Here is an 18,029-nt window from a genome sequence, read left to right as displayed (position 1 = left end):
ATAGTTCTGCACCCTTCTGTCCCTCCCTGTCCTGTTTACTGTCTCTACTCTCTGAAATAAGAAGCTGTCTTTAGAACGCTGCAATATATTGCACTTTTTTCTGTTGCTTTTCCAAAATATATTACCTTGTAATAAAAATGCCCCAGTAATCACAAAACTTGCTCACTTGGATGGATTTAGCTTTTGCTTAGAAACACCCTCACTCCTTTGACCTGGCACAGAATTGTAGGAAAATTCTGAGAGATCTTTCCCATCGCAGCATCTTTGCTACTAACTTCATTTTTATACCATAGTTTCTTGAATATTTCTCTCGTGCACATTTTGCTGAAACATATTTGTTCTTGTAAAATGCAGCAACTGTCTCCTTTCCCTTTCCTTTGACAATGTCTCCTAAACAAGCTGTCCCTTCCATGTTAGTATCCCAGTCCTGTCATATTGCACCAAGACTGTGCAATAATAGTTACATAAAAATTTTGTGTGTGAAATCCGCAAGTTCTTCCCATGGCTTCTACACGGTCAAGTGTTTGACACGTTCTCCTTTCATCCTCCTCCTCCTTGTTTCTTTTATGACACTGTTGCACTCCGTCTGTCTCTGTTCCCCATCAGATTCCATTCCTTTTACAAACATCCAGAAACAAATTTTAAGTTGTTCTTAAAGATGCTTTCTAGAAATGTTTCATGGAAATAGAAGCCATCATTTTGGACACAATGAAAGAGTTAAAAATATTTTTAAAATGGCTTCTATTGAAAATACATACATAGAGAAAAATTACCATGTCTGCTTTGTTAAATTATGACATCTTTAACATGCACCAGATTTTTGTAAACTATAAATATATTCTGCCACAACAAGATGTAGCTCTGAGCTGAAAAAGAAGGAACCCTGTCAATCAATTGCACTTCCAAGTCATTATTAGATGCTCTGGTCTTCTCATTTAAATATAAAGAAACATCAAGTATTACTGTAATTCTTAATTCTCTGTCAAAGGCAGGCTCTCTCTTTGCTGGCAGTTATGTCTGAACAGGGATCAGTTTTATTCCCAGAAAATCTGTGTCATGAGGGTGACCAACCGCATAAATACAGCTTTCTGTTGCTCATAACTCTGGAATGCTGACTGCTAACAATAAATGGAGCTAACAGGGCAGAAGCAAATGATAAGAACAGATTAAAACCATGGGCTTTATGGCAGTGTCCTGCATCCCCGCTATGCCATCCAACATCATTTTATCTCTAGATCAAGTGCTCTGGTCAGACTAGATGTTTTTATTTTTATCTGTTTGCAACTCAGACATCCTGTGACTCTTTGTGAACCACACCCTGGAATTCATTCTTTCCATCCATTCTCTTTTCCCTCTTCTTTTTTTTCATGTGGTAACTATTGGTTTTCTTCTTTGCAGCCAAAAGTAACATTTTATTGTTTTTTGTCATGGAAACACTCTAATTTGTTTTTGTTCCAGCCCTTGTGAAAGCATCTGATTAATTGAACTGGCATAAAGGAGAAAAGAAAATACACTCCTAACTGTAAAGAGCATGCCTTTGACTGTGCTTTTAATTTTGAAACTGTGCAGAAGGCCGTTGCTGAACAGTTAACAATGTAAAGGAGACCCACAAACCTCAGATTTCCATCAATATTTCTTCCCCATCCTTAGTTCTCTTCCAGAAGGTCAACTATACGTGTTCAGCTTTGGCCAAGTTCATTTCTGAGGTAATACTACAGAAATCAGCAGGGTTTATGTCAGGCCTGGGTTTGGTCCCCTTGCCCATGGTGTGCAGATGGCCCCAGGGAGCACCAGGGATGATGTGAGAGGCTGGTCCGTGATGCTTATTAGATGCATATTAGAAACTCCTGCTGTTTCCTCTGCCACATAGCCTCTCTGTGCTGGGTTAGATGATTAAGAGCATGTGTTCCTGCTAGATCTCATGCTGTGGCTCTGACTCAGGGAGTGTACCACAAACACATTTTAAAATTCACATTTTGAACAGACTTCTGACAAATGCAGCTGTCATTGGGCCTCACAAGCAGCCAAACCGTAAGATTTTGCAGAAGACACTGAGCCTCCAGTGGACAAACATGCTTCTTCCCCAGACTGTGACTCCTTCATTACAGATTCTTAATCTGAGCTGTGATTTCATCCATTCTGACTTCTCTTGAATGCCTTGAGATGATCAATTGGACAGAAGAACCATTATCCATTCCAGTCATGCAGCCTCCCTACAGAATGCAAAAAAATGCTGTCTCAGTCAAAATTGAAATGTTTAAGCTATTAAGTCTGTGCAATCAGCCACTAAAACAAAATACAGTCTTCTGAACATCTAACAGACTATGATGTTTATAAAAAAATTGATTCCTTGTTTCTTCTGGGGATGCAAGCTTCAGCTTCTGAGGTCTCACATTACTCTGGAGTCACTGAAAATTTTTTCCAGTTAAAAAAAAGTTCTTTCCCTTGTACCTCTAATGGCAGAGCAGTGTCAGGCACTATGAGCAGTTAGTGAGTGCATGATCAATCAAATTATGTAGCAATGCAGTACACGTAGCCCTGGAGGTGGTAGGACTAGCTCAGCTATTTTTAAGACTTGCTCAGATATTTAGCTTGGCCAGAACCTAGACTTCTTCTGAGGCTAAAAAGTATTTGACAAAGTTTATTTAAATACTGAGTTTCCCCTCCTCTAGAAGACATCAGAGGCAAAAGGGCCATACAGAAGGTTGGTTCTTATAGTAATGTCACTTTCTGGGGAGATTCATGGATTGCTTTTTTTGACCTTTTTGATATTTACCAGACTAATAAAATATTGGAGCAGACTTGAGCTGTTAGAGGTGGGAAAATCCTGATGGGATTTGTTGCCTTATCTTCCTATTCTCTGGTTTTGTTGTTAGAACTTGCCATTCTCTAGTTTAGCTTTAGGATTTATACATAATATATGCTGATACAATGAGTATCTATTACTAGTTCAGTTGCCGAAAGGCAACGGCACGCTCACTCTTTATTTGGTGTATTTCTTTAACAGTTTTCACATTGATGTTACTGTGAAGCTGACTTTTGCAGCTGCTGTCTTACCAGGGACACACCATAGTAGGTCAAAGACCTTTAATATCAGGTGGCATTTCATTAGCATGCAAAAAGCCAAGAAAATTCAATCATTGAAGGCACTAAGCACCAAAATCATGTCTGGTTTTGAAAGTTGCACTGGGCATGTGTGTTTTCTTTAGCTTTGAGAGGGAAGACTAAGGAAGGTGAGCAAGTTCCACCAGTTATAAGTGGGCTCAAACTAAAATCCCACATCCCTTTTGGAAAACAAGCAACAGGATTAACAAGGCTTCAGCACTGCCATCTATTTAACTTGAATTGGTTTAAAAATGCATTATAAAGTACACAATACAGCTGATGATGTTTAAGAGCGTGGTGGTTTTCTGGTTTATAACTGCCTGAGGCACAGTCTTCTGAGTAGGAAGTAATTACTCTCAAAAGTCAAAACCTGTCCTCTGTGGGAAGTATGTATGTTATATATCCTTGTTTCCAAAGAGTGTTATTAAAATGTAGTTTACTTAACGAAAATGCCATAGTTTGGATGTTGATTCTGCCATTGAAGGCATTAAAATTGCACTTTTTTTTGTTTTATCAGAAAGAGTGATGAAATCTACCCCCAATTTAAAAATCAGTCTTAACTGTCCCTTTAAACATAAAGGGTGCAAAATACAAACTATCAGCACAAGTTCCTGCAAAAAGCTACAGTTTGTTTGCACGAGCACACAAAAAAAATCTGGGTTTATATCCCCACAGAAACAAGGTGCTAACCCTGGAGCGATGAGGGAAGAAGAATGTGGCAAAGTCCGCAAAGCAGAAAATTCTTATTTAGAGCAAGGCTGTTTTGAAATCATCCAGAATGTCATACTCGCTCTAAGTGGTTCAGATACCAAGCAAACCTGCAGAGAAAATAATTTTATTAGCTACTTTGCATTTCAAAATGTGGAATCACTTTCAATACTTAAAGATTTTTTTTCTCCTAGCAAAGCAGTTCTCATGTATTCTATGTGACAGATGGTCTCTTTGAAAAACTTTGACAGTGTTTCTTCCATTTCTAGGTGTATGGTGGCCCTGATTTCCTCTCTCCTAGACTAGCCCAGTTGTGTGTTTCAAGATCAGCACAGAACCCACTCCAAGTCTCTACTACTGGCAATTCAGCCATTGTCCATTTCAAGACAGATGCAGCAGTGACAGGGAAAGGTTTTAATGCTTCCTGGCAGGAAAACCCGGGTGGTGAGTATACTGATTAATAGCAGGAGAAATTCAGGAAGTCTGAGAATTGCGGATCAGCCACGCAAGCATTTAAAGTAGTCAAACAGCATAGGGCTGAAAACTGAAGGAGAATTTGAGTGTTACTGGATTTAGTAACACTAAGAAATGCTGAAAAACACAGGAAAAAATTGTCTAACTAGCTAAAATCTAGGCCTATTTATTTTGTAACAGTCTACCTTGTTGGAGTTTCTTCTCTACATCATTAATCAAGACATGCTTGTAATCAGAAAAGAACTTTTGCATGCTAGCAGGTCTCCTCACCCACTGACTCACCCACACAGAGTCCTCTATTAGCTGAATGGTGCTTTTGGTTTTAAACTATAAAGTGAAAAATACATAGGAATGCGGCTTAACATGGAGAACTCAGTGGACTCCAAAAATATTTGGAGTGATTAGTAAATACTTGAACATTATAAGGTTCTGATGTGATTATTTGTTCAAAGCCCTACTGGTAATCAGTAAAAGAACAGACACGCTTAAAAGACCCAACCGCATGTCTCTACATGGGAGTTCTTATGAAAAGGCCAATTATTGGAAAATAATTACAATGAAAAGTGAGGAGAGGCAGATTTTAAATCTTGCAGTTTTGCTTGATTAAGCACACAGATTCATTAGTTTGTCAAGGTTTATACTTCTCCATTCTCACAAGTTTTATGAGAAAGGCACAAGAGTTTTTTTGAATAGAAGAAGTCGACAATAGTCCTTTGAATTAATCCCCTTCCATGATCTGGCAGGTTATTTTTTCTACTTAGGCCCCCTGAAGTTTTCTCATCCCTATACAGCATCTTCCTTGTTGTACTCCAACCCCCCTCTAGCCTCTAAAATACCCACTCACCAGAACGCAGTAACAGTATAGTTTTTGTCCTTCCAGCAAGCCACCTCCATCTACAGCAGTCCCCATGTCTGTCTCTCACCCTCCTCCATCTCTTTACAACATATAAAAGTCCATTTGTTTGTGCAGTCCTATTGAAAGCCCTGGCAATTCCCTCACAGGATCCCTCATTCTAGCTATTTAGATATTGATGAGCAGTGGAGCTGTTCTGGTCAGAAATACCTGAGGGTGGAGTCCTGAGGAAGCTCTCAGCTGCATGGGTAGAGAAGCAGAAACTCTAGGCTTGCAATTGTTGTACTGCTTATGGGAAAAGTGAAGCTCCTAGCTCACTTGATATTTTCAGAAATAGTTTTCTCATCCCTATGCCCAGCCAGGCCTAGACATTGCTTTCTCAGTATGCTAGGTCTGTGGCATTCATATGAACAGTATTTTTGATTGCTTTTACAATATCTAGGATAGAAGAATACCATCACTAATGCTTCAGCCTTTATGGCATCTACTACCAGCCTGGGGCTAGAAAGAAACATTACTTATAAGCACTGTTGTTGCACATTCACCAATAATGATAATGTTATACTTTCTGATAATCATTTCCATTGATTTTTGTTGCAGACAGGAGGCTTCAACAGTTGAAGCACTCATCTTACAAAAGTTTAATGTAGAAAATATAAAGATGGAGGTGTTCTTCCCTTAGTTTAAAAATAGAGGTGGAATCTTGCTAAGCATAAAAGAGCTTCTGATTAAAACTGATGATGTCTTTTTCAGGCTGTGGTGGTATTTTCCAAGCAACCAGTGGGGAAATCCATTCTCCAAACTATCCTCAACCTTATAATAACAACACAGATTGTTCTTGGGTTATCCAAGTGGACTACAGCCACAGAGTCCTATTGAACTTCTTGGATTTTGACATTGAAAATCACCACTCCTGTAACTATGACAATGTTGCAGTAAGTAACAATAGAAGTTTCAAGTTTCCTTATTGAGTCTGGTGAAATGCTTGCAAAAGAGGAAGCTTACTGCGCAACCGAGGCTGCAGTTGGTTTCAGAGTGGTAGTTGAATAGTCATATTTATTCACCGATGAGCTACAGCTTAAATTTACAGCTAAATAGTTATGATCTAGTACCCTTTGCTTCAGCAAAGAAACAGGCTTCGCAAATGTATTTCTGCATTCTTCCAGGTTCCCACTTATATCTGAAAGGATCTTTTCTTGAAAGCAGTGCATGCCACATCCTGGCACCATATTTTTCCTTTTGGTGGTGTGAGTTGTAGTTAGTGTTGCAGGAATAACCTCATACATAGATGGCTGTTACTATGACACCCTTTTGCCATTTATAGAGCAGTTTACCCTGGCTTGTTCCAAGCCACAGGATGGACAGCCCACCATATGTAATGGGATTGCCCACACTCTGTTACAAACTCAGGAGAGAGGGAGATCAGCAGGAATTCTGACTGGATGGTTTTCTTTATGTGTGCACTGTGTATTCAGGTGCTCCTCAGCTGTCTATTTAATTGCTTCATTAGAGCTGCTGCTCTCTTAAAAGCTTCACACTGCTGTTTGTTTGTGAACTTTTGTTGATGTCAGAGAAATTCAAGTTGCTGCTCAATCAGTGCACGATAACGAAGAACTCTCCACGTCTCCACTTGGCCTTTTGGGAGGCAGGGACATGAATGCTGACCTTTGATGTTGGATTGCACTTCACTCAGTACAAAGGCATGGGTGATCACTACCAGTCAGAGAAAGCACAGTGGCTGTAGCCCAAAATCCAGCTTTCCTCTCCTTGATAAACTGTCATTCACACAGAGAACTCAATTTGGCAGGAACTGAGACTCTTTGAAAAACAACATCAGTTTTAACAGCATCGCCTCGTAAAGCTTTTTGTACTGAATGAGAAAAAAGGAAACGCGTCCCCATTTTTGCTGAGGCATAACTGAAGATTTCATTTGGCCACAAAGTGTCTTTGTACAATGACCGTTCTTTTTTTTTGTGGTTCTGAGGCAAAGAGAAATATGGTTATGTCTTCTTATTAAATTGTTTGACTACATCAGGGGATCATTGAAAGGGAAAATCTACTTGGAAAAAATTTCCAACTCTTCTGTGATATCACACCAGGAGTAGAAAATCAGAATGCCTGACATGGGCCATCTGAAATGGCACTACTGGTAAAAATGCCAAAAACATTCCAAATTAAGGGCTAAATTCTGAAAAGACCTTGATATACAAGTTTCTCTTTTAGAGCTGTTGCCAATGGATGTATGTACCTATCTAAACACTTTGTGGAGTACTCAGCCCATGAGCTCCTTGCAATCACAGGCACAACTGCATTACTTTTATTAGGCTGGATATAGGCACGGGTTTTTAATTGCTGAAAGGCATCAATCAGTCCTTCAGCTGGCAGAGGAGATGGCTGTGGCAGAGCTCTTTGCATGAGTGGAGTTTGCAGGCCATTGCAGCGCAGTTCCACCCCTTTTCCTCTATTGCCATATGAGTATCGGTTGTTTGCTTCTGCTTTTTGGTTTTTTGGGCGTGGTGGGAGGAGGAAGTTGCCCGATCAGCCCCAGCAACACAAACTGAAGCAGCAATGTAAGCAGGGAGGGAGATTGAAAATTTAATGCAGGCATCATCACTGCCCACCAAGTGAAAGGTGGTTTGAAAATGGATGAGGGAGAATGCTGATTTGAAGCCAAGAGATAATGAAGGGCTCTGAGGCTTTGGTGCATGAGGTAGAGAAGAGTTCTTCAGTGCTAATGTAGGGGGACCAGCAGGGCAAGAAAGGTGTGGATGGGGTATCTTTCTCTACCTGGTATGCCAATAAGCAGAAAATCACTTGTTACCAACACCTGTATGTGATTTGTGTTCATCTCATTCCAAGGCTTGCTATATGCCTCACACAGTAATAGAACAGAGTCAGGGGGACAGAGAGCACCTGGAAATATATAAGTAGATGTCTGACTGTGAATGATTTAGGATTTGCATTCCAAAAGCTGCGTAAATGGAAAATATGCGCAGTTAAGGAAGCTGGTGGGTTGTTTTTCTCTCTCTGATATAGGAACAACTACTATGTATGAGTAACACAGTGGTTCCACCCTTTTCTATTTCTTAAATTTTTACTTATCTTTATGGATTTTATTTGCTCTGTGAGTTCTCTTGGGGCTCCCCTCCACCCTAGAGTGTATCAATGGCCTTTTTCTTCATCCTTCCCCTTCTAGATCAAGTAATTTTTCCCTCTTTTATGACTTCAGATTTTTTTTTCCCCTACCATAAATTCCTTTCTATGGGGAACACATTAAAATGTTTTGGTTTTTTTCTGTAATGTTTTCTGGTGCACATTTGGAGGGAGGGAAACCACTCATTTCTGCTGCTTCTTGGCTATGCTGCAACTCCAAAAAGCCCAGTGCGTTTTTCAATCTGCTAAATGATTTCACATGTAAATCTGAGCACAGATCTAGGTTCAGCCAAATGAATTCTAAACCCATAACGGTAATCCCCGGTGTAACTGCTCTGAGCTCCCTCTAGAGTCAATGGATGGACTGCACAGAGAGCAGTCCAGGCCACCAAAAAGCACATTCTTCATTCACTTAGCTGCCTAAATTTAGTAGATTCCTCAGCTTCTATGCCTCAGTTCTGTAACTTATCTGTTCTCAGAACAGATGAACTTCTCTTCATCTGCTAAATGAGGATGTTTAGCCTTTACTTTCTCTGATCTCAAATATAGATCGGTTGTTTTCTGTAGAAAGCATAAGATCTTCAAGAAGGCTTTTTGCTGTCACTGTCACCATATATAAGGAATAAATTTTTAATTTCTCTTTGTGTACCAGCCCATTTGTATCTGGAGAGTGTGGCTTACAACAAACAATTTGTTTCTTTGAAGGAAAATAAAAGGAAAGAAATAGTGAATGTGCTGATTCCTGTATTTTTTGCTCATGTGTTTAACCAGTATTGTAACTGACGCTACACCAGAAGTGCAGGTCAGTAAGAGTTTCAAGTATTTGGAGACTCGAGGAGGACGTGCCTTGGAGGGCAGTGCTTGTAGCACAAGGCACTCAAAAGGGGAGGGAGAAATAGTTTTTTCTTTTCAGTGGCTTTGATTAAGCAAATGTTATTTTTCTTTCCTGTTGCAGTATAACAAGTAGTACACAGGAATGTAGAACTGTAAGCCTCTGGGAGCTAGAGAAGAGGTATGACTTCGTTTTTTCCAGGTGCTGGCAGAGGGGATCTTCCAAGAGAGGACAGCTAGAAATATGTGGAGTTTTTATGGCTCAGAAGACAAAAAATATCTTCTTTTGTCATGTGCTTTTACAAAATGCAGGACAAATTTGAACAAGACGACAATGAGTCACTCAGTTATGTTAATTGTGGAAAGGGAAGAGAAGAGCAAATTGCTGCTATGCACAGTGCAGATGAAAACTTGGCTTTTCAGTAAGCAGATGCATCATTTTCCTTTACTCATGCAGCCACAGAAATGTATTTCTCAGATGTTTTCAAAATAACTTTAAGAAGCTGCAGAGAGACACAACTCTTTCCTGAACAAGTGTGTGAATATTGTGGTTTCTGATCTAGATTCAAGACTGAAATCCTCCCTATAAAATAGTTTAAGCTAATAAAGAGCAGGTGAGCAAAAATGATGCAGCCATACAGTATCCATGTGTTACTGTTTCTGCTTAACTTGTAACTGTCATAACCCCTAAGAGTTGCTGCAGTATCTCACTAATGCTTATGCTGAACTGTTGCTTGAATCAGATTTTTACCAAGTGTAAAGGCTAGGAATCATTTCTGGGTTTCTGAAAGAGGAGACAGTACTATTGTTCAAGCAAGCTGCCCAGAAACAGCAAATACACTTGATTTAGAAAACATTCCTCTGACTTCATGCTCTTTTCCCAGTATTACCACAGAAAGACTTCTTTATTCCAGAAAGCTCTTGGAATGAAATGCCTCCTTAGTTTCTTCTGTTACTCATCCTTAATATCTTCCCGAGTGAGAAAGCTCAACTACTGGAGTCTCACAGTGGCCCCTATATCAATGGTCATATCTTCAGCTGTGCAGAGTGGCACAGATCCATCAAAACCAGCAGTTTACGTGAACTGTAGTCAGGTCCTCTCTCTGCAGTCTGTCAATGCAATGCTTACTCTCAGTTCTGGCTTTCAGATAAAATCCTCTCACTACTGTCTAGGGAAAGATAGTACCCTAATTCCTAAGGGTTATTTTATTAGTCCTTACTTTTTTTTCCACATTCCATGGTTTGTGGTTTTTTAACTCCAGGCAGTCTGATTTATATAGGGAATATATGTGCAGGGGAAGAATAAACACTGCACGCTATGTATTAAAGGGCTGATTGTGGCAGCATGCCAAGAGAGAAGAAAAGGTTGAATGGATGGTTATTTTCGGTCTCCTTACCAGGTACTCATTTTTACAGACATTGCAATACACTTAATACCCCGTCACAAGGTCCCACACAGCCAGCTAGTGTTATAGGCCCAAGGGCAAATGTTTAATGCATGAAAATGGCATTGGCTCTGTAGGGTATAGCAGTGGATTAAGCAGGAGTTTTGTCCTTTGTTTCTCAGCTCTGAGGTTTATTTGAGACAGGTCACTGTTTTCTCAGCTACTGTTTTTATATATTTTCTTCACAAATGTGGTCAAAGGCCTTTGAATGCTGGATGCTGAAACACTGTGTTATACACTCTAGTTAGTTAGAAATTTTTAATTCATCAGTGCACAGACTTGCTGGAATTTGAGGCATTTTGAAGTAAAAGAAGACAATCTTAATAAGAAGTACATTTCTTCTAACCCAATGGCATTATTTGTCTCAAAGTGGGCTTTTATATAGTTTTTAACATCCTAGCACCTGAATATCTTCCAGTCCATATTTTTATCCATATTTTTCTCCATTTTGCTGTAGGAAGCGGAGTCAGAGGTTATATTAAATGATGTGCCTATGGTAATGCAGGACATTAATGCTGAAACAGGAACTGAATTCAATTCTTGTTGCTGCCCAGTACCCCAAAGGTTCTTCCTCTGTGGATCATGCAACTGTGCTCATCACTTCTGAAACCAGGCAGAAGGGCTCTGAGACTGGCCCATGGCTCCAAACACAGCAGCAACAAATCACATTCGCTGGAGTACTGAGAAAGATTAGTGGGACACTGAGACTGTGGCTATTTTTCCCTCTCTGTAGTTTCTCTTGTTATAATTTTGATGTCGCTTAAGCTAGAAACTCATTGGTTTTAACTTTACTATCCTCTTCCTGATTGATTGTGAAACAGAGAGGAAGGAAACCAAATTATCAGCTGTAAGGGGAAAAAAGAGAAGGAAGGCATTTGTGGTAAAATTAAAAGTGAAGTTTTGTAAAACCATCTTTGCTTTCTTTCTCCTTTTTTTTTTTTTACTTTTCTTTACCCTCTGCTTAAATAACACTTCATGTCTATGTGTGTAATTCAGCACCCTAAAGCTATTACAAAGCATAGATGTATGGACTCTGATCCTTGATGCTGGATACATGTATCTAAAAACCATAATCCTCATGACTTCTCTTTTTACTAACAGTCCTCGCTCCCACTGGTGCACTAGTTGCGTGTTAGGGACAATTTAGAAGTCTTTACTGAGGCAAGATGTAGGGTTTAACTGAATGCAAACTACAGCGGAACTCATGTTAGCCATTAACAGAAAACAATGTATGGGGATATCTGGATTGTTAAAGAAGAGTTGCTTGCATACCAGATACACACAGAGAAAGATGGTTACTTGATGCATTTTTGTTATGAAGACTACAGTAACTTCAGTGTGAAATACATGTATTTTTTGAAAATGGCCACAGAATTAAGATAGGCAATGCATAGTTTGTTTGCAGTGCCCATACCAGGGCTGCATCAACATCAAAATGTATGAAACATAAGAGAGGGAATGAAATAAAAGTCTTCTTAATACTCCTATTCAAACCAAACACTTCATTTGATCTTTTCATAACAGGTGTTTGATGGTCCTAGCAATGAAGCACCACTTCTTAGAAAACTCTGTGGGACACAGCATCCTCCTCCTATCACATCCTCCAAGAATGTGATGTACATCCGACTGCATTCCGATACAACCATCCAGCACAGGGGCTTCAGTGCTCGCTTTACTGAAGGTAAATTTGTCATTTTCATTAATGCATATTTATCTAATCACCAGTGTGTTTGTATTAGAATCATAGAATCATTCTATAATTCTATGATTCTTTACTGAGGGTAATTTTGTCATTTCCATTAATGCATATTTATCTAATCACCAGTTTGTTTGTAGTAGAGACAGTCTCTTAGCACAGCTGATAGCAGGAAGTATTGTTTCTGTACGTGCAGTGCACCAGTGTGTATCTTTAACAGGACTGAATTTTTCTTAATTATAGATTAAGAATTTAAATCTAAGGATCATCTTAGATTCTTTGATTGGGGAAAAAATGTACTTGTTATCGCAAAGCATCTAGCACATGTCAGCTGCCTCTGTTCCTCCTGCCTAGAGGGTTAGCTACCCATAACTGTCCTGAGAAAAATGTGCAACTGGCAGTTTCCACAGACCTAGTGACAAAATAACATTTTATATGTCTATCCATGCGCGTGAATCTGAAAAGCTATAAAAGAATTCTGTGTGGTGCTGTTGATGAAGTCCATGGATTCAGGCCTGCAAACCCTGCCAAACATCAACTATCCAATTTGTGGAGGACTAATTGGTATTTTACATGGTTTCCTTTTTAATGAAAAATGACACCAACTGGGCAGAATTTTTCATGAAATTACATACTATTTGATGATTGGTGATTTTCTTTGTTTTTTTCACAATACCTCTGGAAACATTTTTTCCTCAAGATATAGCCATTTAGTTTTTGCAGAGAAAATCCCTTTGTCTCATTTTCTTCTTAGGATTCTTTTCACTATAAATTAGTGCTTTTTCCCAGAATTTTTTTTGCTTTGAAAATATTGTGAAAAATTATAAAGAAAAGGAGGAATTTGCATAAGCAAAAATCTTAGAAAACCCAGTTGTTAAGGTACTAGTTAGATACCTAATTAGGCATTTTGGACTAACAGCTATGAGAGCCTAATCTGTTAAACATTCTCAGAGCACATTTACTGGATTAGGCCCTGCACAAAACATGCCTGGTGAGCAAGTGCTACTTACCTAGCATGTAGGCAACCCAGCTTCCCTCTTCCTGAGAAAACCCTGTAAGTCCCATTTCCTGCTGGATGTTTTAGGCAGCACAGCACGATAAATGAATCTCAGTCTGCAGTACCTAACTCCTCACCCTGCTGTTTAAAGCAGCTGCGTATTAAAGATCTGGAGGTCTTATGGTGAGTTGGTAGGCTTAGAAATGAGGCATGGCAGGACTCGGCACTGTTAGCCAAAGTGATGCAGTCAGCCAGGCTCTAGCATGTGTGCAACATTTTGCACAATTGCAGTTTTGTTAATACAGTTCACAAGAGGATCATGCCAATGCAATATGATGCCATCCGTGGGCATTGGAAGGTTCTGGAGAGTTTCTTGTGATTTTTTTCCTTCCTAGTTGCAAACACAGGCAAATAATCAGAGAAATGGGTGTATGATTAGACTACCCTGAAACCAAGTTATTTTCATAGAATCATAGAATGGTTTGGGTTGGAAGGGACCTTAAAGATCATTTAGTTCCAACCCCCCTGCTGCAGGCAGGAACACCCTCCACTAGACCACGTTGCCCAAAGCCTCATCCAACCTGGTCTTAAACACTTCCAGGGATGGGGCATCCACAACTTCTCTGGGCAACCCATTCCAGTCCCTCACCACCCTCACAGTGAAGAATTTCTTTCTAACATCTAATCTAAATCAACCCTCCTTCAGCTTGAACCCACTACCCCTTGTCCTGTCACTACATTCCCCGATAAACAGTCCCTCACCATCTTTCCTGTAGGCCCCTTCAGGTACGGGTAAGCCGCAATTAGATCTCCCTGGAGCCACCTTTTCTCCAGGCTGAACAATCCCAACTCTCTCAGCCTGTCCTCATAGGAGAGGTGCTCCATCCCTCTGATCAGCTTCGTGGACCTCCTCTGGACTCTCTCCAACAGCTCCGTGTCTCTCCTGTACTGGGGCCCCCAGAGCTGGACGCAGTACTGCAGGTGGGGTCTCACAAGAGCGGAGTAGAGGGGCAGGATCACCTCCCTCAACCTGCTGGTCACACCTCTTTTGATGCAGCCCAGGACATGGTTGGCTTTCTGGGCTGCAAGCGCACAATGCCGGCTCATGTTGAGCTTCTCATCAATCAATACCCCCAAGTCCTTCTCCTTGGGGCTGCTTTCAATCCATTCCTTGCCCAGCTTATAGTTGCCTATATCCTATAGTCTATTTTGGCCCCAACATTGCTCTTCTGGGCTATGAGTTGCTGATGAGGTCTGTTCCCAAGTCACTCTGGCTTCTCTCAGATGGTCAGCTAGGTGCAGCATGGCCTGCAGATCCAGGTCAGGAAAGTGCTGGGAGCTAGTCCTTAAGTCTCTTTTTCTGGTAAATTACTGTTGTTAATTTTGTCCTAATTTCATATGGATGTAGCATGTTACATTTTATGCATTCATTTTCACAACAGAATCTAAGATATGTGGTTTGTATATATAAATGTCTATGTGTGTATGTGTGTGTGTGTTTCATTCTAAAGCATGCGGAAGTTTCATAGAGTCAGATTCAGTTGGGGCAGCGATTTCCTCTCCTCTGTATCCTGTCCAATACCCAAACAATCAGAACTGCAGCTGGATTATTCAGGCTCAGGAACCATGTAAGTAAAAACATCTTTTATAGTTAGCTGGGATGACTAACATCCTCATCTTCTTTTCTGTAATAACAATACAAAATTCCTCCTTTATTTCTTAGGAAGTTCTGCATCCTGGTAGTTGGAGTGTGTTGCTCTTCTAATCTGTGCTAAGTCAGATTTCACTGTAAAAGATTTAGTGCAGAGTGAGGAAAACAGTTTACAACTTTGTCGTCTTAGCTAATTTACTGTGACCCAAGTGTTGCAATTATAAATGAGGTGTTGAATACTACGTGAAGTTGGATTCATCCATGAGAAAATCTGAGAACTTATATATAATTAAAGCATTTGTATTTAGCTGACTTTATTTTGGTCTGGATTTTTCAAGCTAGAGTTGTGTTAGATCAAATCTATGCTGTTAACATTAAAAAAAAATTAAAATTTTAACTGAATAATGAGAAAAGGTACAGAGGAATTTCAATTTCAATTTCAATTACAAATAAATAAATAAATAAATAGGTGTTATGTGCATAGATACACCCTCAGATGTTCCTGTCTAATTTTAGAGAGATTTATTATTGATCATAAAACACCAAATACTTTTCATCAGATACTGGGATTATGTGTAATACCCAATATTACCTTTACATTCTATAAGATTCCTAAAAAAATATTTACAATTGGGTAATAGTTTCCTGGTAATGTCCTTTAAAATAAATGTTTATTTTTTTATAGCAACTACGAAACTTCAGTTGTTATCTGATATTTAGCCATTGTTGTTAAAATCATAGAATGTTCTAACCACATTTACAGGTTTATTTTGCTAAGTTATAAAATGAACTTCCCCTCCCCGGAAGTGTTCAAGGCCAGGCTGGATGGGGCTTTGGGCAACCTGGTCTAGTGGAGGGTGTCCCTGTCCAAGGCAGGGGGGTTGGAACTAGATGATCTTTAAGGTCCCTTCCAACCCAAACCATTCTACAATTCCAGGAAAATCAATTTGCCAAAGAAAACACCAAAACAAAAATCAGGAGATAAGCAATAGGGCTTTTTTTTTTAGCATAGGTTCTTATACAAATACATGAAAAGAACATCATCAAAGCTGTTCCTCACCTACACAACATTTATTTTTAAAGACAATCTTTTCCTGGATCCAGGTTGAAAACTCATACATAATTGTTGTCTCCTGAATTACATCAGTTTGAGAGACCAGAAAAATGCTGTGTAGGAAGTGGCCTGTGTATGTAGCGACTTCCTCCACTTACCACCAGGACCACCACATACGACACGTTACAGGTACACGTCGCTTCATTATGCCAGTCACACAGCATTACAGGGCATGGCCATATACAATAGATTTAGCCAATGGCAAACCACAGCAGAGTTCCTGCTCTGCTTTTACTGAGAAGGCCAACAAGTCTCCTGCCCTTGCCACCCACTGTGTTTTTCCTTTTTGCTTTGTATCCTGAGGACCTGCATTGATAGCTGTAATTGATTGACCAGACAGGACACAAAAGAGTGCCAAACACGCAGACCATGCAGCTGAATGCCAGTCAGTGGCACCCTGCTGAATGCAGCGCCTGGGTACATGTCTGTCATTTCAGCTTATCCTAGCTAATTAATTGTAGCCCAATGAGAAGCAAAATATTTGTGTCAAATTTAGGCTTGGTCAGTGTGCAAGAAAACTGAGTTATCGTTTAAATTGTGAGGCTCTTTCTGACCCATTTGAACTGTGTAGGAGCTCTAAGGTCAGGAGTAACTACTGTCACAGATCGGTGTTGAGGACAGCCTCTTTTCTTCCAGTTGTGACTTCACCTTTGTTCATATCAGACAAGCAAGAGTAATACAAGAGTCAAAAATACCCTGAGTCAGAAATCCTCTTTTTCAGGACATAGCCTGCAGTCCAAGGGTGTGGAAAATCCAATTCTGTACAAATATAGCTGAGGGTAGTTAATGATCCTTTAACCAGTCCAGTTGATGTATGTGAAATGTTACAAAACAATGAAAGAACAAGCCCTTTCTAAGCCCGGAGCAGGGCAGCATCAATTCACATTTTGTCTCGATCTATGGTATAGATCGCAAAGGGACAGAAGGTTCACGGATGTGTAGAAATAAGTTTTGTTTCTGAATGCGTGTAAATTTTCCATGTTGTATTTGCTGGACATATAGTGAAGGTGTTCAGATATTAGGAAATTTAGATTAATATGTATCTGTTAAATCCTACATTTCTAATGTTGGTTCTACTAAAAAGTACTGAAATATGAAGAGATTTACCAGGACCTTTGCGGCAAGGATTAATGCACTTCCATCAAATTCACTCCACATATCAGGGATCAAACTACTTCAGATGTTATACTTTATGGGGACTGATTGACTTCAGGGGAGAAAAGAAAAGATGGTACATTTGTTTACATGTAATTATTTCTCTGTGAAATGCCAAACTTCTTTTTTAAGTTTTTACTCTTTGCTGTTTCCAGTCAACCACGTCACACTCTCATTCACTGACTTTGATATTGAAAATAAACAAAACTGTACAGCAGATTTTGTGGAGATTTTGGATGGGAATAACTACGAGGCTCCTCTGCAAGGTATTGTACCTTTCCCTTTTTTATTTCATATGCAGAACTACACCCAAAGTACGCAGGAGAAGTTTTTCTGTGCATGTTCTCCTGCTTCATGGATTTTCTCTGATAAAGGAAGCTCCTTGGCCACTCTGGACAGAGGAGACCAGGGGTGGAGGATAAGTCTTCAGTGTGAATGGCACAGTCCTCCCAGGGTCTGACTGTATTCTCACTAACCTGCAGTTTCAAGTTGACTCCAGCTGCCTTTTCCTTCCTCCGCTGAACAATATTGGGAACCAAGCAATTCTAAACTGAATTCCCAGTTAACTGTACAAAAAACATAGTGTAACCCATACTCATAAGAATAGTCCACACTAAACATAGGTGAAGAAAGCTGCAGATTTCTGGGAGCAGAAAATGGATTTTCCTCAAGCTGTGGAAAGCCTGACTTTCTGCTTATTCTTGATTTTTCTACAGCTTTCTCTTGACATCTCTGTCCAGAGCCATCACCTTCAAGTGGCACAGGGTGGTCCTGACTCCCCTCACATCCCCAGGGTTGTCTCAGATTCCTTTTGGGGAAATTCAGAATATCTGTGCCTGATTATGCT

General features: G+C 39.9%; 1 protein-coding gene across 1 annotated transcript in view; it reads left to right on the top strand.

The window, feature by feature from the left end:
* The window catches only part of CUBN (cubilin), a 146,546-nt gene that overhangs the window by 68,384 nt on the left and 60,133 nt on the right, over positions 1–18,029 (top strand). The window contains 5 exon segments of the mRNA XM_075746285.1: positions 4,083–4,257; positions 5,894–6,075; positions 12,094–12,250; positions 14,774–14,890; positions 17,338–17,448. Coding sequence (XP_075602400.1) covers positions 4,083–4,257; positions 5,894–6,075; positions 12,094–12,250; positions 14,774–14,890; positions 17,338–17,448 — 742 coding nt within the window.

Source organism: Balearica regulorum, chromosome 2 (assembly GCF_011004875.1).
Source record: "Balearica regulorum gibbericeps isolate bBalReg1 chromosome 2, bBalReg1.pri, whole genome shotgun sequence".
Taxonomy (NCBI): Eukaryota; Metazoa; Chordata; class Aves; order Gruiformes; family Gruidae; genus Balearica; species Balearica regulorum.
This window is presented reverse-complemented; position numbering and strand designations above follow the sequence as displayed.